We start from the raw sequence: 27,643 nt of genomic DNA, 5'->3' as shown, positions 1-27,643 counted from the left end.
TTAATGTCCCAACACTCTGAGAAGAAACTCCAGCCAGGTGGAACAAGGAGTAGGAGCGCCCTGCTCCAACCCCAAGTTCCAGCCTCCATGCTCCCATGCCCAAGCCCCCAGGAGCCATGACCAGGGACCCGCTCACAGCAGAGCTGGGAGACCCCACTGCTCCCTGTGACTTTAGGCCAGGTGGGAAGGGCCTTGCATAAGAAGACAGCAAAAGTCCAGCCCACACCAGGACCTGAGGCTGCTGAGGTCGCTGAACTGACCGTGGAAGACATCATCTGTCCCTGGGTTGCCAGGATTTCACTGCAGAAGCCAGAAAAGCCCAAGCCCATCTGCCCCCTAATGCTGGCAGTGCCAGGCAGAGAATCCAGCTGACCAGGAACCAGAGTAGCTGACACCTCACACTTCTGACTCCAAGCTGGAGATCCTCCTCCAGGTGCAAGGTCGGGGGAAGCCGTGCATCCCACAAGCCACCCTGCTGTCCTCTTCCAGCCCCCCACTGTCCCTGTAGCGTGTGCTCAGCCCCAGGGTCCTGCCCCTGTGCCCCAGAGATCCGCAAGCCCCAGAGAGCCAGGGGCCGTGTTTGGCACAGGGTGGGAGGTGAGGGCAGACAGACCTCCAGCAAAGCGGCAGGTGGGCATGGGCATGGAGGCAGGTGTGCTGTCTGTGCGGCCAGGCGGGGCCCCCTGCCCACACCCCCTCCTGGCAGGCCTCCCGGTAGGACGGCAGCCTCATCCACTGCGCCTGCGCCAACCGCCCGCAGGTGGGTCGGGCACACCCGGCGGGCCCCGAGCTGGGCCGAACAAAGACCGCGGCCACCGAGCTGGGAAGAGAAGCGTGGCGTGGGCGCGACCCCCGGGCGCAGGCCGCGCACAGGAGGGCCTCCCGCCGGGCCAGCTGCTCCGGCCCGAGCAGCGGCAGGTCCTCGGGCTCTGGGGGCTCCGGGAAGAACGGGAGGAAGGGACGCCTCAACCGGTCTGCTCGAGGGAAGGAGCTGTAGTGGCAGCGCTCGGGCGACAGGGGTCGCTCTGGGAGCGCGCGCCGCTCGGAAGCCCAGAGGTGCCGCCCGAAGCGCCCCGCCCGCACCTGCCGAGGTGCCTCCCAGGCCGGCTGGCCCGACACCCGTGAGACGTCGGGCAGGGAGGGCCCGGGCGTCGGGGGACAGCCCGGGGGCTGCGAGGCCCTGCGCCCCAGCGCGGCGCGGCCCCAGCCTGGCGGCCCCCAGCCCGTGGTGCTCGGCTCGGGGGGCGGTCTGGGGGTGGGCGGCCGCGCACTGGGGCAGGCGGGTGGCGGGGGCGCACGGCGGCCGCCCCCCCAGCTCTCGATGGTGCGCGTGGCGCGGTCCAGGGAGCTGCTCACGCCTGCCGTGGTCACCATGTCTCGCGCCGCCTGCAGCATCTTGAGCACGCTGGCCTGGGCCGAGCCGGCCGTGAGGTCTGGGCTGGGCTGCCTCGCGGGGCTGGCCAGGCTCTGCACCCCGCTGAAGCAGCTGTAGATGCCCTGGGCAGCAGGGAGGAGACGTGTGTGAGCAGCGCCCTCCCCTCCGCGACCGCCCACCTCCCCGCCCCGTTGGGAAGCATCAGCCCAGGCATCTCTAAGTTCCAGGAAGCAGCTAACATTTGTTAAGTGCCTACTATGTGCCAGGAACTGTGCAGTTGGGAGAGCTTACAGAGGAGTTCTCTGAGGTTCCAGGAGGTTAACTCCTTCTCCTAAAGTCATTCAGCCTGTAAATGGCAGTGAGGATTTGAACCCTGGTCAGCCTGGCTCCAAAGTCCCGTCCAGCCTGTTTAGAGAAGGGCTCTGCTTCTCATCTGCTGTGTGATGGTGGCAGCCCATGCCACCTCTCCAGACCTCAGTTTTTACATCCGTAATTGGGGCCATGGCCACCTCTGACTTAGCTAGCTGGGTTTGTGCCCCTGGAGCCAGAGCCTGTCTAGGGTAGGGTGGGCACCCACCCTGCTGAAAGCCAGCAGGATGTCCAGCCGGGATGTGTTGGGCACCGAGTGGCGCAGCTTCCAGTAGACCAGGTGTTCCCAGGCGAAGACCAGCAGGGCCAGCCCCATGGCCACAAGCAGCATGTAGAAGACGCCGGCCATGTTGTCGATGTCCAGCTTACTGCTCATGACCTCATTCTTCTCATTCTGGCAGATCCCAGAGAGCCACACCGTCTCCAGCTTCTGAGTCTCCCCTGGGGGGTGGGGGCACACCTGGCTTAGAAAGGACCCTCACAGTACTCACTCAAGCCTGGAGTGAGGAGAGATCTGGGGCCAGGGTACCACTTCCTGGTAGGACCACACAGGGATCCAGCCCGACGCCAGGGGATGGGAGGGTGGTCAATGAGTAGGAAGGAAGAAGAGCAGAGTGGGAGCCGGGAGGGGGCAAAGCCAGCCTTTGACACACCCACCTCCCACATGCCTACATGCCACATGCCCAGTAAAAGTTTGTTGACTGGGTAAATTTTATGATTCCCTCATTCGTCAAACATGTATTGATCACCTACATGCCTAGCATGGAGCTGGGCACACAGAGATAAAAGGCCTAGGCCCCCGAGGAGTGCAAGGAGCTTCACTATCATCACTTGCATTGTTCTGTGGCACTGATGGGAAACCAGTTATCTAGTGGGGATGTGACTTCACGGTCAAAGCTCTCTGTGGGTCTTGGGGCAGGCCCACTGGACCACTCATACATGTGAGCCCCTGCTACCAAGGTATGCCTGGGTCCCAGCTCTGGGATGAGGCTGGCCCTTGGTACTACCCCAGGCCATCTCAAGATAGAAATGGAGGAAAGGGGTCCTGGGGAAAAATAAAGGAGTTCAGATGCCCCCAACCCCCACTGTGTGGCCTGAGCTCCTTCCTGTCTTCCCGTCCTGCAGGGGCTCCCCAACTCTATTTCTTACTCCCTCCCAGCAAACCTATCCCTTCACCAGGTCTCCATCCAGCTACTTCTAATACCCACTACCAGCCACTGCACCTCCAGAGACCTCTCCCTGCCCACTGGCCCTGGGCACTCAGACAACAGTGGTGGAGATGCTGACCAGCCATTGGGCAGCTGTTCCAGCCACGGGCTCTGTGGCCCACCCTGGACCCACCCCAGCCCCCACCAGCAGCAGCACCCACCGTCCCCCAGGAACTGCAGGAGCGCCAGGTCTATGGCCCGCTTCCAGTGGGAGTCCTTCTGCATGGCGATGCCATAGCCGGTGGTGGCAAAGACCTTGCCAGAGCCAATGGTGACCAGCTTGCAGCCCTCGTCCTTGCCCGCCATGTAGTTGAGGACGGCGGCATCATAGATGAAGGCATCCAGCTTCCTGGGGACAGGCTGAGCCCTCAGGCCAGGGGTCATACGGGGTGCAGGGCACCAAACCTGGGGCCCTACAGGGGTCTGGGCCACGTGAGCCCACTGGGCACTGCCCAGGAGGGATGGATAGGTGGAGCCTTCTCTGGTTCCCTTGGGTCCTGGATGCAGAGAAGACCCCTCCCAGAACTCGGGGACCCCACCTACTCTCTCCTCAGAGAGGCCAGGGGACTCTCTGCCCCAGAGGACACACCCTCTCTGCCCAGCCCCTCCAGACCCCTGAAGACCCTAAGACGGTCACAGCCAACACCTCAGGGCAAGGCTGACCCCTGGTCAATATCACAGCTGCATCTCTGAGCCCTGGTGGGGGTCTATTTTTGCTTCAGGCTTCACTCTGCCCCAAGACCTCCTCCCCGGGAGTCCTACAGGGCAACCCAGTCTCACTGTCCCCACCTTGGGTCTCTCGGGGAGACATGTGGGTAGACAGTCAGAGGGTGGGTGCAGGACTGCGGACCCACCCCATCTTGAGGCTGGTAAGCGCATCCTCCACTGAGCGCTGGTTGAACTTGACCATGTGGGTGTGCATGTCCCGGTAGTTGCTGCGGATGTTCCGCTCCGTGCTGCCGTTGGGCACCGTGCCAAAGCGGAAAGGTGGGTACTGATCATGAGGCCGCTGAAACTGCGGGCAGAGAACAGCCGCCATTCATAAGCCTTCCTCCAACCTTCCAGGCACCAACACCCCCAGCCCCCACCCAGCGGTCTGGACTCGCATAGAGAGCAGAATGGCCTTAGAGACCGCCTGCGTTTTACAAATGGGGAAACGGAGGTGGGGACAGGGAGAGACCTACGCAAGGCCACTTAGTCAGTGAACCTGAGCCATCTCTCTACCCCTCTGTGCCCAGCCCCCTCCTCACCAGGCTCCTCAGCCTCTTTCTGCTCCCACCACCAGTTCCAATTCCACTGATTCCGACTCTCTCCTGTCCCACCCAAGGCCTGCCCCTGCCTGCAGCATCCCCCCAGCCTCCAACAGCCATGGCTCCAGAACCTTCTTATCACTGAGGCCAGACACAGTGTCAATGTACTGCTCCTGGATCATGAAGGCGGCCAGGTTGGCGGTGTAGCTGGCGAGGAAGATGACGGCGAAGAAGGCCCAGACCAGGACCATGATCTTGCTGGTGGTGCCCCGGGGGTTCTCGATGGGCACCGAGTTGTTGAAGACCAGTGCCCACAGCAGCCACACAGACTTGCCGATGGTGAAAGACGGGCCCCCAGATTCTGGGGGAGAGAGTGTGGACACTGAGGCTCCTCTTGCCCAGCACAGAGGGGCTCAGGTCTCAGCCCACCCGATTCCATGGCTCCTGTCTCCACTCTGTCCTGGGTGGGGACCCCATCCTTGGCCATCCCCACCCCAGGACAAGTCACCCTGTTTCTCCCTCCCTCCCTCTCTCTCTGCTTGGCCTCCAGCATGTAGCCTGAAGGCCAGCCCTCCCCCCTCCCCCCAGCCCCAGCCCCAGGGGGAGCTTACTCTTGCCACTGGTGAGGTTCTGGCTGTAGCTGACAGGGCTGAAGTACTCAAACATGAAGACAGTGATGGCCACCACGGTGAGGCACATGACAAACATCATCACCCACACCGAGGGGCTGTAGGGCTCTGGGAACAGAGGGAAGGGGCTCAGAGGCCTCAACGCGGCCCCTCCCACCTGCAACCCAGAGAGCTGAGTGCAGACAGGTGGGTCCATGTGGTCAAAGCTGGGCCATCGACCCCACGGACTGAGCCGAGTGGTCGCTGACTCTCAGAGCAGCGGAGCCCCATGGGAGACTCCACCCCCCAGGGAGTTCAAGCTCCCCAGCATCCTCGGGCTCCCCTCTCCCGTCCACCCTGGGACAGGGTCTCACCACCCACCCTAGGAAACCTCCCTTTGACTCCAGTCTTCACTGCTCTCATTTTCTCTCTTCCCACAGCTTCCTTTCACAAAAGAGGATCTGCACCCCATGCTCCCTCCCTTTCCCCTCCTATCCCCCTGCCTGCAAGCCCTTCTATCCCCCGCCCCCGAGCCTGATCCCCCAAAGCCACTGTCAGCAAGCTCAAGGGATTTTCTCTGCTCTCCTCTCCTCCCTCGTCACCAGCACGACTGAACACACTCCTGTCCTGGAACTCCCCTGCCTGGCCCAGCGTCGATGAGCTGCTCATTCTGCCTGGAATCAGCTCTGAAGTCAAGTCTTACTCCTCATCCTACTGACACAGAAACTGGGGCCCCACACTGCAAGTCCCACCTGACCCCCTGACGGGGCGCCCTGGGAAGGCCAGGACTATGGCTGGATCCCAGCACCCAGCACAGGGCCTGGCACAAGGAAGCTGCCCAAGAAATGCTGAATTCCTAATCAAGTCAGAAACTAGCCCAGCTTCCCAGGCTCTGGTTTGGCCCCTCCACCTCTTCTTGGATCTTCTCCCTTTGTTCCAATGTCCCGGCCACGAGGCACCTCCTGAAGCCAGCCTGCCTTCCTGGTTTTTCTGTCCCTTTTATCCCATTCCCCGCCTCCCCAACCCTGACCCAACACCCAGGCTCAGGACAGAACAGTCCATTCTATTCACCTATAGCTCAGGCTTCTGGGCAACCTCCGAGGCACCCAAGGCTGCTGTGCTTGCCCTCTGAGGGCCCACCCCAAGCTTCCCATCTCCACCCATGCTCCACACAGCCACTTCATGGGCCCCTCTGCACCATCCCTGCCCACCCCAAGCCGCACCCAGGAAGGCCGATGGGGAGACGGTGCCGTTGCTGCGAGCCACCATCACGCTGATGCCTGTCTCCACAAAGGGCACAGAGAAGTCCACGATCTCGGAGCGCTCCTCGTTGATGGTGAGGGAGCCGATGGCCATGTCTGCCCGCTTGTAGTACACCTGGGGGCCAGGCGTCAATTGGAGGAGGGGCTCCCTGAGGCTGGAACACTCCCCTCTCCCCACCACGCCCCTCTCCCAGCACCTACCAGCTGAGTTAGCTGTTCCCACCTGGGGTCAAGCAGAGCTCCACTTTCCATTCTGACCACCCCAGGGGTCATCACTGGTGACAGCCCAGACCCCCTGCCCCCTGGGGGACCCTGAGGAGCTGGGCCTGGGTCCCACCCTGACTGATCACCAGCCCAGGAGGAAACACCTAAGGAACAGCTGGGAGTGGCTGACGGATGTGTGGGGCCCCAGGCAGCCTGGAGAGGGGCAGGCAGGTGGGCTCGAGGGGACTGGGGGCGGGCCTACCTCCCCAATCATGCCGTTCCACACGCCGCGCACCCTCTTGCCGTGTTTGCCATTGGTCACCAGGTACAGGTCATAGGAGAACTTGACCGCTTTGGCCAGCTTCTTGAGGATGTCGATGCAGAAGCCCTTACAGCAAAGCTTGGTGTAAGGGGCCGCGTCACCACTGCTGCCGCCAAGAGACCACCAGAAATCAGAGCCAGCCACTCCTCCCAGCCTGGCAGCTGGACCCCCACCCCCAGGAACAAGCATAAGACACACTCAACGCCTGCCATCACAGGGCAGCACACGGCTCACACCAGGCCTCCTTTGTGTTCTCACGGACCTGAAGGTGTGGTTGCTCTGCCGGCGGCAGGGCACGGTGTTGGGCACGCAGCCACCTGTGCCAGGGTCAGGGCTCTCCACGATGACAAAGGGTCGCTCTTCCAGCGTGGCCACTGTCAGATGTCGGCTGTCCACCACGGGCTGCAAGGAGGCACCGTAGCGAGGCCACACTGGGTACTTCATGTGGAGGATGCCGTGGTCCCAGCGCCCCACCTGCAGAGGGTGACCAGTCTCAGCCTGGGACCTTCCGCCTTACTACCCCCACCCTGTAGGTGAGGCTTCTAGGCGGAGCCTGGCAGGGACAAGAATCCCCCTCCCTCACCTGGGGTTGCTGGGAACAGTCGGAGCAGGACCTGGGGCGGGAGCATTTGGAGAACAGGAGAGTCAGGGCAAGGCCAGAAGGGAAGCTCTCTGCAGCTTCCCCTGGCCTCTGGTCCCTGTGCTTTCCAGTCCAGCCTCCACACTGCTGCTGGCCCACAGCGTCCAGCTAAAGCCCAGACCTGAGCCTGTCTCACCACACTCATTCTCCCAACTTTCATATCAAGTTCTCAGCCCGGCACTCAAGGCTCTTCACACTCAGGTCCAGCTTCTCTCCACCACCCCACCCTCCTTTCCCAGTTTCCACACCTCCAAACACATCGCTTAAAAAATGCCCCACGGGGGAGGGTAGAGCTCAGTGGCAGAGTGCGTGCTTAGCATGAGCGGGGTCCTGGGTTCAATCCCCAGTACCTCCATTGAAAAAAAAATAAGTAAATAAATAAATAAACCTAATTACCTCCCCTCCCCAACAACCCCCAAACCAACCAAACAAAAAATATCCCAAGCCCTCCTTCCCTTCTGTCAATAACAGGCTAGTATCCCTTCCTGGTGGGCTCCTATTCAACCCTCCATAGCACAGCCCAAATGTCCCAACTTCTGTGAAGCCTTCCCCAGTTTCCTCCTTTAAAGGCAGAATGAATTTCTGCCCTTCTTTTCTACTCCCATAATGCTTTGCAAACATTTCTTCTCAAGCACTGATCTCCCCAAATTCTACTAGTTAACATGGCCATCTAGCCAGCACAGCTGTGGGTTACCCCTCCTGGGGCAGGACAATGTAACAAGAGTGCTTGGTAAATTCTACAGCGGAGGGAGGCCGGGGTGTTGTGGGAGCCCCGAGCAGAGGTGCCTCACCCACCCTGGGGGGCCTGGAAGGCTTCTCAGTGGAGATGTTTCAGCTGAGACCTGAAGGATGAGGGGCTGGATGAGGGACAGTAGGGACTCTCGGCTGTGGGACAATAGGTGGGGACAAAAGGAGAGGATACCAAGGGCCCCTGGGCTCACCCCCTTCTCACCATCTCCCACAGGCGGTGCCGGTTGAGGGCGATCACCACCATGGTGGGCTGGACCAGGTACCCACCAGGGCTGAAGGAGAAGTCCCGGCCCTCCCATGTGACATTCAGTAGATGCCTGTGAGGGAGGAGAAGCCAGTGTCCCCTTAGCCATGCCTGCAGCCCTACCCAGATGCCCCTCCCCCACCTTCTGCCTCATCACCACCACCAACAGGTAGCTTTTGTGTACTTATTGTCCTGTGTTTCCCTGTGTTGACCTCTGAGATCCTCACCACCAGAGCCTACCAGGCTCTTTTCTCAGATGAAGAAACTAAGGCCCAGAGAGGGGAGGTAACTTGGCCCCAGACACACAGCTAGTTGGGAGGTGTGGCCAGCGAGCCCAAGCTCACTGCCGCCAAGTTCCCTGAAGCACCCCCCTCACTCCCATGCCCTGGGCAGGTGCACACCTGTAGAAGGCCTCCCGGGCAGGGCTGATGCGCCCGGGGTGGCCGCGGCAGTCCCCAGCCGGGGTGGGCAGGGCGCCATACTGGCGCCGGTAGCCATGGGCGCCCAGGGCCAGGATGGCCACGCCGTCGCGGACCTTCTGGCGCAGGCTGAGGCGCCAGCTCTCAGTGACGACGCTGATGAGGCCCACGGGGAAGGCGGCAGGCGGCGTGTCGGTGCTACCCAGCGCCAGGTTGGGCACCAGCCACACGTGCCCGGGCCCCACCAGGCCGGCCTGCGCCGCCTCGGCGAAGAGCACCTCCGCCTCCTCGCGGGAGCAGTAGGCCACCAGCACGGGAGCGTCGAGCTGGCGCAGCAGGCGCTGGGTGCGCGCGCGCGTCCCGCCGGGGCCCAGCTCCAGCGTGAGCACGTCCAGCAGCCGCCAGCCCAGGTAGCTGGCATCGGCGACGGCGCGCACGCCCTCGAGGAAGAGCGCGTGGCCCGGGTGCAGGCTGGTGATCACGGCGAACGCGCTCCAGTCGTACTCCTCCAGCACCTTGAACAGCACCTGCAGCTGCTGCTCCAGGGACACGCCCAGCTGCAGGAAGGCGGAGCCCGGTTCCTGGGGGCGGGAGGGGGCGGGGCATCAGAGGGGCGGGGCGAGCCGAGTTCCGCCCCGCCCCAACTTCTGCTCCCTAGTCAACCCCCACACTCCTTTGAGTCGGAAGATGCTAGGTGTCCCGGGAACCCCTGTCTCGCCACACCCTCTCTCCCTTCTGCCATGGACGTGGTTCCCAGCCCCTGCCGCCCATTAGAATCACCTGGAGAGCTTTTTAAAATATGCGTGCTCGACCCCCACCTAACCAATGCTGGACCGAAAACCAGCAGTAGCAGCGTAGCCTGGGAGCTTGAGGAAATGCAAATTCTCGGGCGCATTGCACTACTGGATGAGAATCTCTGAGTATGTCGCCCAGGAATCTGTATTTCAACAAGCTCTTCACGTGGCTCTTGAAACCGCTAGCCCAGACCTACTGAATGGAAATCTCTGAGATGGAACTCTGGGCGTCTGCATTTTTCTAAAGCACTATTGAGGGTGGAGAACCACTGTGCTGAGTGCTAATGTCAGGCCCCAAGGTAACTGGGAAATCACTATCCTCCGGGGAGCCCTGGGAATGAGAAAGTTCAGCCTCTCCACTGCCTCTGCCACCACAAATGCCCAGGGCACTCGCTGCCAGTTGGAGCCTGAGCTAGCACAATCCTCTCCTAACTGTGGGTTCCCTGCTGCCACTGCGGGCCCTCCAAGATTTCACCACACTCTGACGGTCCCAATCTTTTTTTAAAAGCAACTCCAAGAAAACCCTACAGGACAAGTAACCCAGTTCCTTCAACAAACAAACAGCAAGGGGAAAAAAGAGATGGAGAAGGAGTCTAGAGACTGAGACTCAGAAGTCCTGTCAACCAATCGCCATGTGGGAACCTAATTTGGTTCCTGATTCAAGCCAACCGACTTAAAAATAAACATTTATGACATTTATGAGACAATGGGGAAAATTTGAGCACTGCCTGGGTATTTTATGAGATTAAGGAATTTTTATTATTTTTTAGACGTGATGATGTATGGTGGTTTTATTATTTTTAAAGCCCTATCATCTAGAGATGTGAACTGAAGTATTTATGAATGATATAAATATGTCTGGGCTTTGCTTCAAAATAATACAGACGAGGGGGAAGTGGGTGGGGGTAAGGATGAGGCATGCTCAGCCTGGGGTGGATAGGGGTACATGGAATTATAATTGTCTACCATTGTGTCTGCTCAAAATTCCCTACAACAAAAAAAATCATAAAAGAAATGCAAATCAGATCAGTCTCTCCCCTCAACACCTTCCTCAGCTCCCCACTTACTTAGGGTAAAACCCAAATATCTTCCTATGTGGTTGGGACCCCACCACCTTCTTCAGGCTTCTCTCTGTCCCTCAGAAACTCCAAGCTCCTCCCCACCTCTGGGCATTCACACCACCTGCCCCCTCTACCTGGAACCCTCACCCCGACTCCGTACACACACACACACCTTGTCAACTCTCCCTCACCTTCCAGGTCTCAGCTTCGATATATTTCTTAAGACCCTTTCTCTGATCAACCACTGACCCACAGGGGGTCCTGTTAGACTCCCTTGTGGCATGGCATCCTGTGATCTTCCTTCGGGATGCTTATCCCACCTGTGATGGCAGCAGTGTGTTTGGAACTTTCTCCCCACAGGACGGCAAGCTCTGCAAGGGCCTGCCACCCCCAGGCCTTGGGCAGTGACCTGTCCCGGGATGCTCTCCCCTGCCGGTCAACTACATCAGATCCCAGCCTGTCCCTTTGCCCCTGGATCCGGATCCTGACCAAGGGAGGCCAGAGAAACAGGGAGAAGGTGAGCCAGGGTTGCCCCCAGAACCAGAGGTGGGTTTGCCCAGCCCTCATCCAGACATGAATGTCAAAGCAGCCCAGAAAGTTTTTCTTCTAAAACATGGGAACATCATTCCCACAGCCTTCTCCTCCCTCATCCATGTCTCCCTCAGCCCCCACCTCCTTGCTGATCCCACCCAGTCCCAGCTTCCCAGGACCTGAGTGTCTCCCTGGCCCAGACTCAGCCCCACTCCCCCAGCCCCAGCCTGGCTCTAGGCTTCAGGGACGAGGGACATGATTTTGAACAGGCACCTTAGGGGTGAGGACCACGGCAGAGCCCCCACTGATGCTGAGGATAGGCATGTGGGTCTGGGAGGAGATGAAGTCCAGGATCTGGGCCACGGCCTCAGTGCCGACGTTGTCCTCAAAGACGATGCCATGGACGCGGGCAGCACCCAGAAGCCCACAGATCTGGGTGAGAAGACTACTGGGGTTGGTGTTGTTGACCCCCACGGTGAGTGGTTGGATCTCCAGGGGCAGGTCCAGGAAGCTCTGGGGGGTGAGGCGGATACGGGCCTGGGCCTGCGATGGCCCCAAGCTGCCAAACACCACGGCCACTGTCACAGCCTGCTCACCCTGCCCAGGGCCCGGCCCTGCCCAGGCACCAAGGAGTGAGGTAAGCAGCAAGGCTGGCCCCAGGGCCCCACCCATGTCCACCGGAGGGTCCTGTGGAGAGACCAGGATAGGCATGGGGAGGGAGGCAGAGGGACAGAGAGGAAAGAGTGGCAGAGAGGAGACAAAGGCCAGAGTCAGAGGGACACACATCCAGAGGATGAAAGAGAAGAGGGGGAACCTCCCACCACAAAGAGAGGCAGAGAGAGGGGGAGACAGACAGACACAGACAGACAAAGAGAAAGAGACAGAGGTTAGCTGAGTGTCCAAGTGCAGCCCAGAGGGCAGGGGCTGGGAAGAACATGCCAGACTAGGTGCTCATTCCTTCCATTTTATGGTTGAACACCATGTTTGGAAACTCATCCATCTGGGTTCTGCCTCAGGAAGGTACACAGCAAATGCTAATCTGGTGCCAAGTGCATGGATTTGAGTTGGAGAGACTTGAGTTCAAGTCCCAGTTCTGCCACGTACTAACTGTGTGATCTTGGGAAGTTGCTTAGCCTCTCTGAGCCATGTTTTCTTGCCTGCAACAATCACAGGACCTACTTCACAATGGTGTGAGGGCTTCCCCCTGTTCTCAGCATCCTTATCCTACAGGTGACAGCCCCACAGCCAGGGGGAGGCAGGCAGCTCTTGTAACACACACACACACACACACACACACACACACACACACACACACACACGCACGCACCCTTCTCCATCATAAACTGAACCTAACATCTCCGAGGACCCTGCTCTGCAATAACCCTGCATGGCTCTTCCTGGGCACTGGACATCCCTACCCTACCCCCGTTGCCTCAATAAGTAGCAGCTCTTCTACAGCAGGCATGTGACACAGTTGATTTGTTCAGGGCTCAGAGTCACCTGAAACCCGGAGGTATCTCACACATGAGCTGCCTCCCTAGGCCATCACTGATATGAGGGGTTTTTTTGTTTTTTTTTTTTTTTTTTTTACCATAACCCAAGGGCCTGACGTGTATCCCTGCTAAACGAGAATCATTGCTTTGGACTGGGACCAATAGCCACGCCAGTGAGTGGTACCCACGGATGCAATTCTCCCTCCCAGCTGGCCATCAGCCACAGCTTTGCCCTCTCTCCATCTCCATCACATCCCCGACAAAACTTTTGAACAGGGAAGAGTCAAAGTGTGACCAGGCTGGGCCTGGTTTAATTCAGGATAAGAAGACAGGATTTTTGGCAGGGGAGAGAATACCATACTCATTTTTGTGCCCTTGAAATTCCCCCTGTGTATGATTTCTTAGTACACTGACTTTGAATGTCAGCCTGGAGACGCATGTGCGTCTTGTGTGCGAGCCTGAGGGTGCTGTGCCCGCAGCTACCTCCAACCAGAGATTTCAAATTACACCTGAAAAGGGCACTGCCATGCTTGTCTGCCCTTGGCAAGGCCTCTCTGTGCTCATCCCTGCCCGTCCCTGTAGGTTCCCCACCCTCTGGGAAGCCCAAAGCTTCCCCCACCTCTGCCTCCCAGCTCTGAGGTCCAGGTCTCTGCTGTCCAATACAGCAGCCTCCAGTCACGTGTGACTATCGGGCACTCAGATGTGTGTCGTCAGAATTGAGGCATGTCGTGTCAAATACACACTGGCTATTGATAACATAGTATTCAAAAAAGAAAACATCTCATTAATATTTTTATGGATTACATGTCAAAAGAACATTTAAGATACACTGAGCTAAACACAGTACAGCCTTAGAATTCATTTCACCTTTCTTTTTACTTTTTCTAATGTGTCTACATGAGCTCTCATTTGGTTTCTTTTGGACAACGTGGCTCTAGATGAAGAACCCAGGTCCTCCCTCAGCTCCAAGGGGGTGCTGTCCCCAGAGACTCCCTCTGATTGGAAGGTGTCCTCCAGGACAGGAGTTGAGGAGGAAAGTTGAGGCAGGTCTTGCCTCTCACAGAAACTGATCACAGGATGCCTCTGAAGGGAGGGGTCCCAATCAGGCAAGTCTGTGAATTTAAAATAGCAACAGGCAGATTCAAAGAGATGTAGACTCCAGAATCTTAGCACCACATGGTGTCCAGCCTCCTGCACAAGGCAGGAGGGGAGGCCCCACTGGCCTGAAACATTCGTCTGGCCACTGCACCCCTCCTCGAACAGCACAGCTGCTCCCTGGTGCCCACAAATTAAGTCCAGACATTGGGTCTCATGGACAGAGCCCCACACACCCTGATCCCAACCAACTGTCCTCCCCTCCGTGGACCCCACACTCCTGCCACCTAGGGATGACCCTACTGTCCTCGCCTCTAGGCTTTTGCTCTGCTGTTCCCTGAGGCTAGAATGCCCTCTTCCCACCACCTCTGTCTTGTCTACCCAACAAATTCCAGAATTTCCAGAGCCCAACCTCAATCCTCCTCCCACAGAGCACCTACCTTAGTCCTTCCAGGCTCTGGAAACACGGGTGACAAGACAGAAGGTCTGGGTCTGGCTCTAGGCTGGTTGCCCTTCTTCCCCCCCACCCCACACCCCCACTTCTCCTGGGTTGGGGAGCTCCTCTGCCACGGTTTCCCTCATTTTGCCCCGTGGCAGGTATTTGCCAGCCCAAGATGCCCCCGACCCACACTGGACTATTGTCTTAGAGATCTCTGCCCACCCACTTGGGGTCCACCCCTTTCACAAACGGGTTGTTAATATTTGATGAATATCCGGACCCCAAAAAGGGTCCAGGGGAAGGGTGACAGTGGTCAGTCTTCCGGAACACTCAGCATCACTTTGAACCGCCTGAGCATCTCCATGTGCTCCCCCAATCTCAGGCAGGCTCCCACACACGGACATGCACACAGACTCACACTCCAGACATCTGACGGATATCCTCTCTCCCAGGCCAGGAGCCTCGGTCCCAGGGGTCGGCCCCACCCACCAGCCGCGCCACCTCCGGGGAGCCGAGGGACCCAGGCTCCGCGGCTCCTCTGGATCCACTTCCCTCCGAGTGAGCGGCCTCTGCTTTGCCGTCGGGCTTCCCTCCCCCCCTTTTGCCGAGCTAAAACCCGAACCCAGGCGTCAGGGGAGACGACCACCTCTCCATCACGCCCCTACTGGCGCGGGCACCGAGGTCTCCCTCCTCCAAGACTAACTCCCCCCTCCCCGCTGATTCCGCCCCTGACCCCCCGGGGGAATCTCTTACACTTGGGCTGTGAAGTTCGGGGTATTTTTAGGCCAGCGATAAATAATTCATAGGGAACGTGGCATCAGGCTCCCCCCGAGGGAGGAGGGGGCGCGAGCGGCGAAAGCCACCATCACCCGCGGCTCAAGGACACTCGCGATGCGGCGGCGGCGGCAGCGGCGACTCCGGGCGCCGGGACCCGCGCCACGCCTCCTGGCGGCCAAGCTGGGCACCACGCACTCCGCGCCCCTCGCCTCGCGGCTACCCTCTGCGAGCGTTCTGGCTCCTAGGTCCCCTTCCCCACTGCCCCAAGTTGGTCGCCACCTCAAGCCCCGCGGGTAGGGGTTGCGGAGCTCGCCTGGCAGGCGGGGCTGTGGGAAGGTACCACCCCGGGCCTGCCCTAGGGCGAACCCAGGAGTCGGGAGTTTGGTTCCCGGCTTACCCGATCCCTTTAACGATGCTATTCGAGTTTCTAGTATGGAGTCTATTCGAAGCAGGCTCCCAACCTATTTGCACAGCCAGAAACTAGACGGGCTCCGAAATAGAGCCTACTTGGTCCCCTCCAAGTTCCTTTCCTCAGTTTCCACCATGGCCAGGGTCAGGACCCAGCCAGGGCAGTGTCACCATCAGAGGGCTGGGGACCGAGCCAGAAGTCCCATCGGGTGAGCAGGGCTAGGGCCAGCGGAGTGAGCTCAGGGTCCAGTGAGAATTCCCCCTTCACTCACCCAGCAGGACTTCTGGATGTGTCGTGGTATGCACCCTTTGGGATTTTTTAGCTGCTGGCTGCCTTTGACTTCTCATGGCCCTGGCCCTGCGCGCTTAGGCCTAGGCACGAACGGCCTTCCTCAGCAGGATACTCGGGGTTTCCCTTCCCCGCCGTCGGGGATCCTGATGGAAGACCCAGCAGACCAGAGCAACCCGCTGGTGCGGCAGCCAGGGCCCAGAGCACAGGGGCTCACGGCTGTCCCGGGTCCTCTTTGCCCACCCGTCCTTTCCCATCCTCGGAGCCTGGGTCCGCTTGGGAGTGAGGTCAGCGTTTGGTAAGATCCCACCAACGGGTGGAGCCCAGGCTGTTTCCCTGAGGTCAGAGGAGGGAGCGTTATGCGGGGCGGCGGAGAAAAGGAAGAGCTAGGAGGGGAGGACCTGGGGGGACTCACGGCGGGTGAAGGGGCAGGGGTGTGAAGGCAGATGTGCGCAGTAGGTGCTCAGCAAACCTCCGGGAGCAGGGGGCTGGGCTTCGGGAACCACCGACAGCCCCTCTTCGTCCTCTCTGCCCCATGTCCTCTCCAGCTCCCTTCTCTCTGGCGAACCCAGCCAGGGCCCCAGCTCACAGCCCCGCTCCCTCCCCACCCCGCCCGGCTTCCAGCAGCAACAGTTGCGGGGCCGGCAGCCCAGACTCCCGAGTCCCGCACCGCCCCCTCCCCTGCGGTGCCGCGGCGCCGGGAGAAGGAGCTGGAGGGCTCGGCGACCCGGGAGCGAATGTCTTGGGCGCCTCGCCCGCGTCCTTCCCTCGCGTCCGCCGCGCGCCTGTCACCTGGGTCTCTCTTCCTCACCTCATCTCCGCCCGCCCCGGTCCAAACCCCAGGCAGGGACCCCGAGAGTCTCGGTCCCCCGACCGCCCCCCTCCTCGGGCTCCCTGCGCCAGCCAGACTCTCCCCGGTGTCCCGCCTCTGTCTCCGTCGTCCTTGCCCGCGCGTCGCCTGAGCCCAGCCCCAAGTTGGCCAAGTTGACGCCCCCGGCTCGCCGCCTGCCACTCACCGAGGGGAAGGGGCGCTGCGCCCGCGCCCAGAGCCCGCGCCGGCCGCCTCCCGCGCGGAGCATGTCCCGCCGCCTCGGCTCCGCGCGCTGGCGCGCTCTGTCCTAGCTCGGCGGGCGCCTGAGCCCGGGCGCCGCGGGGCCAGTGCCCGTGGCGCTGCCTGGCGGGCTGGGCCGGGCCCGCCCCCGCGCCCCGCGCCCCTCCCGTGGCCCGCTAGGCGCCCGGCTCCGTCCCGGGCTGCGCTGCACGCCGCGCCTCCGGCTCCCGGGGCCAGCCAGCCAGCCGGCTGTGGCGAAGCGCTCGCCGCCGCCCGCGCGGGCCCGCCCCACCGGGGCCTGCCGCCTCCGCCCCGCCCCGGCCCGCCTCGGCCGGCCCACCCCGCCGCCAGCACCCGCGCTGCTCCAGGCCCCTCCTTGCCCGCCAGTGCGCCAGGCGCCTGGGTCCCTCCTCCCGTCTCTAGGGCTGTGTCCCCAGACCCGACACACGGGGCCAACTGCAGCCTCGGAGAAAACGGGCTGCCCGGAGCCCTGGGTTCGAGCCCGAAGCTCACTGGGTGTGTGACCTTGGGCCAGTTAATTTCGAGAATCCATCCGTCTATAAAGTGAGGCCAGCATCTTGGGGGCTAGCACAAAGACGGTGAACACGCTTTGCAAACTGCAAAGCACTACGAAGATTCAGGTACTATTTTTAAAAGGCTTGTCGGTCTGGCTGAAAACTGAAAAAGCAGGAAGGTGTTGGAAGCCACGGAGTAGGGGACCCTCACCAGATAGAGGGGCCACAGGGAGGAGCTCTGACAAGCTGCTGCCTAGCTCCCTCACTCCCACTTTTTCTCTTCTGTTCTTGTTTTGGTTGTACTGGGGACTCACCAGGGAGGGGACCAGGCAGTGGAGCCAGCAGAGCAAGCAGATTGGGGTCAAAGGGTGCCTGCAATGTGTGCAGAAGGCACGCAGGCCGCAGCAGCAGGGACAAGCTGAGGAAAAGAGGGTGGGTGCCAGGCCTGGCTGCCAAAACCCCTCAAGCCCCCAAGAGGCCCCTGAGCAGGGAGCTGGCCCTGCAGCGCCACCTGGTGACTGGAGGGGAGCTGCAGCTGGAAGGTGACCCGGGGCCCCCAAAGAAGTAGCACATCAACCACTGATCCTGGGTTGCAGGTGTTTTATTTCCAGCCTATTCCCAACCTGGTGACCCTCCACAGTCCAGCAGGAGAGAGGTAGGAGGGAGGAAGATCAGCCTGCACCTGGCACCCATCCCTAACTAAGGTTATCTCCTTTCTGAGAGTCAAATCCACACTGGCAAGAGTGACCTTCTGGCAGGAGGAAGTGCTCAGAACCCCCTGGAAAAGAGGCAGCCAAGGCCCCACGCCAGGACCAGCAAATGATGCAGCTGTGGAGCGGAGTCCGGCTCAGTCCCTCTCCCCTGCACAGGACTCCTCCTGTCCGTGCCGGGCCAGGATCTGGGCTCAGCGCCCCAGCAGCCGCAGCATCTCCTGAGGATCCAGCAGCTTCTCTCTGGGCTTCCCAGTGCCCTGGCCCCGGGACACCTCTTCAGCATCCAGCTTCTCCCAGTCCGAGAAAGAGACAGGCCAGACCCCTGAGGCAGAGGGAAAACGAGTCACTGCCTCCACCGCCTCCTCCACTCTAGCCCCGAACACCCAACTCCCAAACAGTGGGAAGGTCCAGGGATGCCCCCACCACCACCCCACCTCCTTGGAGCTCACATGGGGCCCAGACCTCGGCTGCTGAGGAGGGCCTTGATGGCTGCATAGCCAGGCCTGGGACCAGACGGAAGCTGCCCGGCCTTCAGGTCCTGCAGTAGAATCTGGCTTGTGAGGAAACTGTCGGTCATGGTGGTAGTGATGACACCTGTGGGGCCCCGCTTCACCCAGCCACTGCAGTAGAGGCCTGGGAGCGAGTAACAAAGGTGTAAGTAATGGGGAGTGGGCTGGACACCCTTGGCAAGCCTGAGCCCCCATACAAACTTGCATGTGCATGCATCCATTGACCCCACGGCCTTCCAGCATCTGTCAGTGGGCCCACTGTGGCTGCTGGCCCACTGCTCTCAATTCTTCCCAACCTGTTTTTACCATGCCATCCCCCCTTACCCCTCAGTGTCCCTGTAGACCAGGACCTCCCTGTAGGAGCTGAGTCCTGCCCACCTTGCTTCAGCAGGCTCTTAGTAAACATTAACTGAATGAATTAATGACTAGACTGGTATGTGAATATACAATCAGACTGCAAGCTTGCCGATTACAGGGGCTGCTGCCTAATCTCCAATCCCAGAACTAGGCCTAGCTCAGAGCAGGCCTCAGTAAACTGAATGACTTAATAACCAGGCATAGGTGTGGGCATCTCAGTTAAACTAAGTCCCAGGATGGGATCCTGGGACACGGCCTGGCTCTCAGTACCTGTCACCAGATGAATGAATGAATGGGAATGACCCCAGGAGACACCAGCCTCCCTGTCCCCCACTGCACCCTCTCACCTGGCACATTCATGACCCGGCCATCCACATTGGGGATGATGCCAAGTTTGGGGTCGAAGGGCACACTGGGGTCGATGGGGCGGCTCTTATACCCAATGCTGCTTAGCACCAGCCCACAAGGGAGGTCCTCCACATCTCCAGTGGGCACTGCCCGGGTGGCCTCACCGACACCCTGCTGGGGACAGTGTGGGCAATACCAGGCTGTGGGTGGGAACACTTAAGAATGGGGGTGTCTTTGGCTAACAGGAGACTCACCTCCAGTCTGGTGACAGCCAGGCGGATGCCTGCCACCTGCCTCCCATCTGCCGAGGGCAGCACCTGCTTCGGGCTTCGGAAAAAGCGGAGGCCCCAGGCACGGGAGGCCGATGCCTGGCGGGCAGCCTCCTCCACCCCTGGCTTCTCTGTGGCTGTTCGAAGCAGCAATTCCGTCAGCCGCTTCCTGGGGCGAGGAACCTCTGTCAGCAACACAGAACATCTCAGGGCTATCTTTGGGTTCCAGCCTTCTCCCCGAACACCCTCCCCCAAGCCCTCTCTGACCTAGACCATCCCCTCTCTAGTGAGCTGGGGGGCCAGGCCAGGGCCCCTCACCCTTGATTCTGTCCTGGAGGCCCAAGAAATCCGCAGGATCCAATATGGGCCGAGTTCCTGGTAACTGAATCATCTCCCGGAGCTCCTTGGGGGTGGGGGTGGGGAGTGGGGGAAGAGGTCAGGCCCAGAGCACTGTCCAGCCTCAGCCCACCCCAGAACCCAGCCCAGGTGGGAGACACCAGTACCACCCACCACCACAGAAGGCACTGGACCTTGGGGGGCCCTGCCTGGCTCCCTCTCTTCCACCACAGGCAGCTCTGCCCTGCCACACCTCCTAAGAGCAGACCATCTACTTGGGACCCTGGACCCTCTCCCTCAGGCCCCAGCACCTTAATAGTGAAGGCCACTTGCAGGGGTCCACGTCGGCCCACTATCCACACCGTCTTCACCTGACTCTGTCTCAGTACCCCCAGGGCAGCCTCCGTGATGTCCGTTTTCTGACACAAAAGGAGGTCCTTAAAGTCGGATCAGGGTGGTGGAAGGGGCCTTTCCATTTGCTGGTGACCCTACCCTGGGCGGCCCGAAACTGCACCACTGCCCCCCCCGGTGGCTAGACAGAACACTGCTGCCAATTCTGCAAATGGCCCCAACTCGCAGCAAACCAGGCCCAGCTCTTCAACAAGTGTTTACTGTTTACCACATGCCAGGCACTGTGCAAGGGGCAGGGAGAGGTAGGGGTGTGTGTGTGTGTGTGGTAGGTGTGTGTGTGTTTGTTCTGAAACAGGAGTAGCCAAGTCTATGGGAGGAAGGTATTACAGGGAAATGGACCTCTTCAGGATGGTCCTGGAAGGCATCCTGTAGGAAGACACAACTGAGTCAAGAACTAAAAGATGAATACAGGTTAACTATGTAGCTGCAGAAAGTGAAGGGAGAAATGGTATGAGACGAGGCTCACGGGCTGCCTTTCAGAAGGCCTCTGCCTGGCACCATGGGGAAAGAGAAGCACTGTGTTCAGCATGGAGGGACGAGGCCCGAACCCTTCAGGCAGCGGCACCCTCTCCTCAGTGTAACCCCTGCTCCACCCCTCCAGCCCCCGACCTACCCACTCACCTCGAGGTGCTCAGGTGGGGTCAGCAGGATCCGGGCCACATCCAGAGCCACATTCCCCTGCCCCAGAATCACGGCTGTGTCACAGCTTAGGTCTGGTGCCAGCTGGAGGGGAGAGGTCCTGATAGGGTTACCATAGCCTTGGCCCCAGTCAGGCTAATCTCAGCCTCATGCCAGGTCCCCAGCCCTGCCCTCAGGCTCCCCGACACTTGGGCTCTGAGTAGATGGGGTGAACACTCAGGGGGAAATTTCAGCTACCTGAGCTGCAACTAAGGGCCCTCTTCCTCTACGAGTGCCCCCTCTTTCCAGAGGCCTCCCCCTCTTTTGGCACGATGTTTCAAATCTCCTCTCACTGGGAACCTCCCAGGCCTCCCTCTTTCCCCAGCTATGGCATCCAAAAGTTGCCACTGGCCCTGGCTGAGAAGTGGGGAGGAAAAGGCAGGGGGAGGGCTCCCTGAACTCACCTCCCGGTTCTCGGGAAGCCCGTTGTACCAGCCCACAAAAGCCCGGGCTGAGAATACACCAGGCAGCTCCTCACCAGGGATTTCCAGGGCCTGGTTGTCCTCTGCCCCATAGCTCTGAGGAAAGACCCAGAGGCCTCAGCACCAGTTAAGGGGCCAGGCAGCCCCCACCAGGCTCCCAGCAGCCTCCTTCCAGCTCCTCCTCCATAGCTTCCACCCTGGCCCTCACCCTGTCTCCCAGCCCTCTGCCACGCGCCACGGCGGTGGCCCCGCCCACCCGGCTGCACTCACCAGCACCACGGCGTGGTAGGCCTCCCGCAGCTCCGGCACAGTCACATCCCTGCCCACCACCACGTTGCCATGGAAGGCACAGCGGTCAGAGCGGGCCGTCTGGGTAAAAGTGTTGATGACATTCTGCCGGGCCCCAGAGTGGGAGGGGTTAGATGATGGGGCAGCTCCGGGGACCATGGCTGTGCCACCCTCACCCCCCAACATCCTAGGTGGTATCCACAGCAGAGGGCCTGGGGTCATTCCGTGCGGCCCGGGAGCCTCCCTTCCCTCCTCACCTTGACCGCAGCCTCCAAACTCCTGCTCTGAGGCCAGAGACACCCACCTTCACCTCCGGGTGGTCAGGCGCCACACCAAAGCGCACCAGGCCAAAGGGCACAAGCTGCTTCTCGAAGATGTCCACACAGGCCCGGGGGTGGTGCTGGGGGAGAGGGCGGCAGCTGGTGGGGCTGAGGGTGAGGCTGGGCCCCTACGGGTCCTGCCCTTCCCAGGACAGAGCAGGAGAGCCCAGTTCAGTGGGCTGAGGACACAAGGACCCTCTGCAAGGAGAAAAGTCCCCGTCTTCCTAGAGAGCCAGACAAGAGGAACTGGCAGCACAGAGCCAGGACGGCCGAGGCCAGGCTGCAAGGACTGCCAGCCCAGCGAGACAGGGAGAACCCCGGCCAGCAAAGGAAGGCGGCAGCTCGCCCTCCACTGGAGTTGTATCAGGGGAGCTTCGTCAACTGCTTGGGTCCGGCGTGATACACTGCCCTGCACTAGAACTCCTGGACACTTTGAGAATTGCCCAGCCCATCTGATGCCCTGAGAACCACTTTCTGAAATCCATACCTGCCTTAGCTTTAGTCTCCAAGACCATTCTGTTGGAAAGAGGACCAGCAGGACAGAGAGTTGGGGACACAGCTGGAGTATAAGGCAGGCAAAGGGAGATGGAAGTGGCCCTACTCTTTGTCTTAGAAGAAAGCAATGTCACTCACATGTCAGTCCCACACTGCCTGCTCCTCGGGGCACCTACAAGAGCCGTAGGGAAGGCATGGGTCTGGGCAGACGTGTGGTCTGGCTCTGCTACCAAAAAGCCACATAGCCCTGGCAAGTCCCAGGATCTGCTGGGGCTCAGTCTCTTCCTCTGCAAACTGGGACACTCTCGGGGTGGCTGTGAATCATCAGGAAGTCAGGATGGTGAGAGACTCTGGGCCACAAGCAGATTCAGAGTCAAGCAGTCGGGACCCCTATGGATGTCACTGCCCTGCCTCACACCCCCATCTCGGCTCCTGCCCAATTCAATACTCCCAATGCAATGGACTCAAAGAAAATGAGCTCCTGCCATCTAGCAGGCCTCACACTTACCTCTTTGCCTCCGTCCACATCCCTTCTTCCCTTCTACTCCACTGCCTGCACCCAAGTCCAGGCCCCCATTGCCCACCCACCCGTGCATCGTGTCTCCTGACTCTCCCTACCCGGACCAGCCGCAGGTGGCGCCAGAACCATCTCCCTCCAGCCCCACTGACATGATACCCGCAGAAGAACTGCAACTTTGGAGTCAACCACGGCTGGGGCCAGCCCAGGCCCTCTGCTATCTGATTCCGTGCTGCCCCTGGAATATTTCTTAACTTCTCTGGGCAACAGCACATTCCTTCTGGGGTGATGCTCAAGATTAAATGAGCAAGGCCTGCACACTGAGCCCCAGGGCCTGACCGCTGCTGCCATTACCACCACTGTGGTTGCTGTTGTGTTGTATGACTCAGCCTTCCTAACAAAACTTCCCTGGCTGCCCGGCCATGGGACAAAGTTTAAACTGCTTAGCCTGGAGGTCAGTACCATGCACAGTCCAATTCTCATCTTATCTTCCCTTCTTTCCTGCTATGGACCCTTCCCACCAGGTCACATGGCCCTCTCCAAGGCCACTTCTATAAGGTTAAACCTGCTGGACCTATTTACTGGTTCTCTCACACAGCTGGCTTCCTCTTCCAGGAAGCCTCTCCTCCCTAACTCTCGCAGTTCCCTCCAACCCCCTGGTTGCTCTTTTCCAGGCCCCTTTTCTTCTGCCCTCCCCACCCCGCTAAAAAAATATTCTCTGAGGTTCTTCCCCGTGGACTTACTGATGGCATTCTACTCTCTCTCTCCTGCCCAGACCTGTCACCAAGCCTGAGACCCCTGGACAGCTCACCCCAGACACCTGATGTCCATCCAGATGAGAGCCAGTTCCCCCTCCCCCAAACCTCTCCCCTCTGCTCCTGGGCTTCCTTCCACCCCATCCACCCAGAGCCCAAGCCAGAATCTGGGGCTCCTCCCTGACTCCCCTCAACTCTGTCCAATCAGACCGCCACCCTCACCACTGCCACCGCAGCAGCTCCCTACTGCCCTCCCGGCCCACAGCCCTGCCTCCCCGCCCTGCTGTCTGCCCTGCAGGCAGAGAGAGAGCTCCAGATCAAATATGGGGAGCCTTCAGTCCCTGCCTAAAACACTTTGGTGATGCTAGCCACCTAGAGTGACAGGCAGCAGACCTCTCCAGGGGCTTGTTTACAAATGTTGATTCCTGGGCCTCAGCCACAGTCTGATTAGGTATAAACTAGGCCCAGAAATGTGAGTTTTAACAAGTCCCCCAGGGGGCTCGGATAGAGGGAGGAGGGCAGACAGCACCAAGAGAAACTGCGTGAATCCAAGCTGATCAGTGACTTCCAAGCCCCCAGGATCTGGGCCCACCTACCTCCTCCAGCCTCTGCAATCACCTCTCCATCCTCACTGCACACGCCTACCTCCCTGAACTCACCTGTCCCCAGACCCGCATTCTCTCTTTCCTCCAGGTCTTTGTCCTGCGGTTCTCTGTGCCTGGGGCCCTCTAGCCTCCTACCCACACACCCCCACCCCATCCAACAGCTCCTTCAGTCCTTCAGACAGCAACCTGAACATCACCTCCTCCAGGCTGAGTTATGTGCCCACTCCTGAACATGCCCTCCGCCCCTACATCAGAGCCCTAGAATTCCATGCAAAGCCTCTTCCCCTCCCTACATTAGACTGTCAGGTCCTTAAGCATGGGGACCACATCTGTCCTGCTCACACCCGCATTCCCAGCGCAGTGCCTGTGCCTGGAATGTGCTAGTGTCCTGTGATTGATTACTGAATGGCCCACATGTTGCTTATGAGCCGGCTCTGTCGTCGGACTGCCCGTGCTCAGAACGCAGCGCCTTCCCTGCTCAGTGGTGGGGCCTTGGGCAATCTTGCTCAGCCTCAGTGTCCTCACCCGTGAAGCAACACTCATGACACATGCTTCACAAGTTGTCTCGAGGATGCGATGAGATGCTGTCCAGACAGTGCCTGACTAAGCTAAGTGCCACTGTCCCAAACGTGTTGCCTACATTCCTGCCACGGGAGCATAGACAATAGCTTGGAGCTCCCAGTGGGCAAGGACCACCTTGTAGTTGGTCTCTGGGTCCATCCCCCAGCACCTCCCACAGGAAAAGTGTGTAAGTGTTTGCCAGCTGAGTGCAGGCTAGAGCCTCTGTTCACACTGAGGGCACTGAGAATCCTGCCTGGAAGGCCCAGTCTCCTCCCTCCCCCAATTCAGGCTCAGCTCCCACAGTGCCCCTTACAGAAAGCCCTCTCCAGCCCCTATGAGATCCCTGGTCTCCATCCCAGAGCCCAGGGCTGACCTAACACGTGAAAATTTGCCCCAGGATGACTCCCCATGCAGGGGAGGCCCTCTCCAGAGCCCAGCCTCCTTCCATGCAACTCAAACACCTTCTCCAGGAAACACTTTCTGTCCAACCCCACCTAACCAGGCTCAGGCTGACCACATCACCGCAATCAGCTCTATCACCTCGGTGGCTTGGAAGGCATGCTTAGGTCACTTTTCAGCAGGGTGACCAACTCCTCCTAGTCTCCCCAAGACCCTCTCAGTTTTAACACTGAAAGCCTCATGTCCTGGGCAAACTGGTGAGGTGGGTCACCCTACCTTTGAAGTATCTGTATATGTGTGTGTATAATTAATATATTCATCCCTTCTCCTGTCTCTCCTCAGCAAGGCCACGGTCCTATGTCTTAGTCATCCTAGGTCTGCCGCACCCTCCCCCCACCCCAACCCATGATTTCCCTCCCTCCTCCCTCCCACCAAGATCTGCTGAAGTCTCAAGGGCAACCAGCAGCCTTGGGGCCCTGCCCACGAAGGCCAACACTATAAACCTTGAGACCCTGACCATGAGTGTGGGGTGGGGGGGAATAGGGAGGTGGGGCCAGCTGAAAGACCAGCATGGCACAGGAAGGGCTGGAGCAGCTGGTGAGGAGAGGATGGCGAGGTGCCTCAAGTTACAGAAGCCCTGAGAAGAAGGGTAGCTGCAAGATGCAGAATGTTGGGGACAGAGTGGAGACAGAGGAGAAAGAAGGGAAGATGAGGGGCAGGACAAAATCATCGTGCCGGTGTACATAAGTTCTGTGGAGTACTTGGTCAAGAAGGCATAGCCCACCATCTGCCATGGACCACTGACCATCACCCATGAGGCAAACACACTTCTCCCACAGCTGAGACCCTAGAGTGGGGAGCCCCAGATGTAGGTGATAAAGCAGGTAGGAAGTGTCCCATCTAGATAGGCCAGGAGCCCCTTCCCCATCAGGGATCCAGGAGTGTTTTTCAAACCAAAAGAGGGTGGGGCTTGATCTTAGGATTGGAGCAGCAGATGAATTATGGGAAAGGGAAGCAGGAGGAAGTGGCTTACCTTCAGCAGGTGTTGAGCTGTGTAGAAGCCCGCTGGGCCACTGCCCACCACACAGATCTGAGGGGTCTGCTCCTGGGTGGAGAACTGCTGGCAGAAGCCTGCGGTTGGGGGGACCAGGAAGGAAAGTCAGGTCAAGGCTCCCTCCCCAGTCCCAAACCAACTTCAGTGTGGAACAGAAGATGAGCCTCCCAGGCTTCAACCTCATCTGCACCCTCCTTCCCTTCTTCCTCAAAGCTCTGGTGTCTGCAGGGTCCCTTACTTCTTCTGAACCCCCAGAGGCTTTGTCTCCATCCAGAGCTGCCATCTCACCTGTGAACTTACTGTACCACTGAAGATAGTTTACTCAATAATTCCCTTCACCCCTGAGGCTGCCCTACACAGTACTTTCTAATTTTTCTTACTGGGTTCCCTACCTACCCAGCTAGAATACCACATCCTTCCAACAGACTCCAGATCATCCCAGTCTCACCCCTGTAGATCTCCCCACAATGCCCCATTTTACCTCTTCTAGTCCCTCTCTCACCACAAAGCCCGTTTTTGCCCCTTTGGGCCCCAGACTTCCCTCTTGCCCCACAGGCCTCTGTATCATCCCCATACACTCCTCACACCTGTGGACATCACGGTCTTCCTTTCTCACCTTTGTTGACCCCTGTCTCACCCCAGGAGCCTCGTATCTCACCGCATGGGCCGCCATCTGCCCCTGTACACCACCCCTATCTCATCTGCATGAGTGGGCCCCTCCAGTCTCGACCCTGGTCCCTCCCTCTCCCCTCTCCAGCCCTGCCCCAGCTCGGCCTCGACCCCTACACTTCGCGCTCGCAGGCGTCCCCGCGCTCTTATCCAGACCTAGAGGTGTCCTGCTCCTACTCGGGGTGCTCCCAGAAGGAGGCGGCCGACTCCGAGGCCACGCTGACCAGTGCCACCAGCGCCAGCAGCGCAGAGCCATGCCTAGAAACAGGAACCGGCCAGCCGATCCTATCCCGGAGACTACCCCGTGCTCCGCGCCCGCTCCGACCCCGCCCCGCCCTTCTTCCGACCACGCCCACAATCGGGGGCCCGCCCCCAAATCCCGCCTCCCACGCTCCGGGAAAGCCTTGAGTAGCGACTCCACCCCCAGCCCCAAAAGAATCCCTCCCTCTGGGGCCCACCCACTTCTGCTGAAGACCCGCCCCCCAGGGCTTCCGGGCCGTACGTGACTCAATAAATTTCTCCCCAATCTTCAACGTCTCTCCGATTATCTGGAGCCTAGGGTTGGAAGAGAGCAAATCCCCATTGCTGTTTCAATGCCGCCTGAAAGAGGGAGCCAATTAAAAAGGAGCTTACTTTACTTAGCAGCTCCCTCTCGGAGGCTCTCGACTCTCTCTGATGACGCAAGGCCCCTTTCCGATTTGATGGCGTTCCCCACCGCGTCCCAGCCAATCACAAGCCAGGTCCAAGCGAGCCTCCCTGCCCATTGGGTAATAATCACGGAGTCCGGAAGTCTGCAAAAAAGAGTCTCCCGCCAGGACCTTGGCCACCCCTCT

At 59.6% G+C, this 27,643-nt stretch overlaps 2 protein-coding genes across 8 annotated transcripts; both read right to left on the bottom strand.

Moving 5' to 3' along the window:
* On the bottom strand, positions 1-11,714 carry GRIN2C (glutamate ionotropic receptor NMDA type subunit 2C). Its single transcript, XM_064495549.1, has 12 exons — positions 11,311-11,714; positions 8,634-9,232; positions 8,191-8,305; positions 6,861-7,072; positions 6,539-6,701; positions 6,034-6,187; positions 4,814-4,939; positions 4,334-4,563; positions 3,807-3,967; positions 3,114-3,301; positions 1,953-2,185; positions 1-1,497 (listed from the first exon to the last, which is right to left on the bottom strand). The coding sequence occupies exons 1-12, from the start codon at positions 11,707-11,709 to the stop codon at positions 397-399; spliced, it is 3,681 nt and encodes a 1,226-aa protein (XP_064351619.1). The 5' UTR covers positions 11,710-11,714; the 3' UTR covers positions 1-396.
* Positions 11,715-17,687: 5,973 nt separating this feature from the next.
* Positions 17,688-27,522, bottom strand: FDXR (ferredoxin reductase). Of its 7 annotated transcripts, XM_010998362.3 has the most exons (14): positions 27,444-27,522; positions 27,313-27,365; positions 26,967-27,068; positions 26,121-26,218; positions 21,740-21,835; positions 21,418-21,540; positions 21,130-21,243; positions 20,669-20,770; positions 19,948-20,055; positions 19,619-19,703; positions 19,286-19,485; positions 19,031-19,205; positions 18,280-18,450; positions 17,688-18,139 (listed from the first exon to the last, which is right to left on the bottom strand). In XM_010998362.3, the coding sequence occupies exons 3-14, from the start codon at positions 27,064-27,066 to the stop codon at positions 18,009-18,011; spliced, it is 1,503 nt and encodes a 500-aa protein (XP_010996664.1). In that variant the 5' UTR covers positions 27,067-27,068; positions 27,313-27,365; positions 27,444-27,522; the 3' UTR covers positions 17,688-18,008. The 7 variants fall into 7 exon arrangements, with proteins under 7 accessions (XP_010996664.1, XP_064351616.1, XP_010996668.1 ...); XM_064495546.1 differs by lacking the exon at positions 27,444-27,522 and having other exon boundaries at positions 27,313-27,371; XM_010998366.3 differs by lacking the exons at positions 27,313-27,365; positions 27,444-27,522 and adding an exon at positions 26,278-26,399 and having other exon boundaries at positions 19,031-19,202; positions 26,121-26,207; positions 26,988-27,143.
* Between the last annotated feature and the right edge of the window lie 121 nt (positions 27,523-27,643).

Source organism: Camelus dromedarius, chromosome 16 (genome assembly GCF_036321535.1).
Source record: "Camelus dromedarius isolate mCamDro1 chromosome 16, mCamDro1.pat, whole genome shotgun sequence".
NCBI lineage: Eukaryota > Metazoa > Chordata > Mammalia > Artiodactyla > Camelidae > Camelus > Camelus dromedarius.
The sequence above is the reverse complement of the archived record's forward strand: the minus strand, read 5'-3'. Positions and strand labels throughout refer to the sequence as shown.

What these genes read in the sequence shown, in the direction of transcription:
- GRIN2C (XM_064495549.1), bottom strand. Translation starts at nt 11,709, where the DNA reads ATGGGTGGGGCCCTGGGGCCAGCCTTGCTGCTTACCTCACTCCTTGGT. An exon ending in CTTACCAGCCTCAAGATGGG is followed by an intron (nt 3,302 to 3,806) that starts GTGGGTCCGCAG and finishes GCCTGTCCCCAG; the next exon opens with GAAGCTGGATGCCTTCATCT. An exon ending in TCCTGCTGGCTTTCAGCAGG is followed by an intron (nt 1,498 to 1,952) that starts GTGGGTGCCCAC and finishes CCTGCTGCCCAG; the next exon opens with GGCATCTACAGCTGCTTCAG.
- FDXR (XM_010998366.3), bottom strand. Translation starts at nt 27,066, where the DNA reads ATGGCTCTGCGCTGCTGGCGCTGGTGGCACTGGTCAGCGTGGCCTCGG. An exon ending in GGCTTCCCGAGAACCGGGAG is followed by an intron (nt 20,771 to 21,129) that starts GTGAGTTCAGGG and finishes TCTCCCCTCCAG; the next exon opens with CTGGCACCAGACCTAAGCTG. An exon ending in GGCCCTCCTCAGCAGCCGAG is followed by an intron (nt 18,140 to 18,279) that starts GTCTGGGCCCCA and finishes CCTCTGCCTCAG; the next exon opens with GGGTCTGGCCTGTCTCTTTC.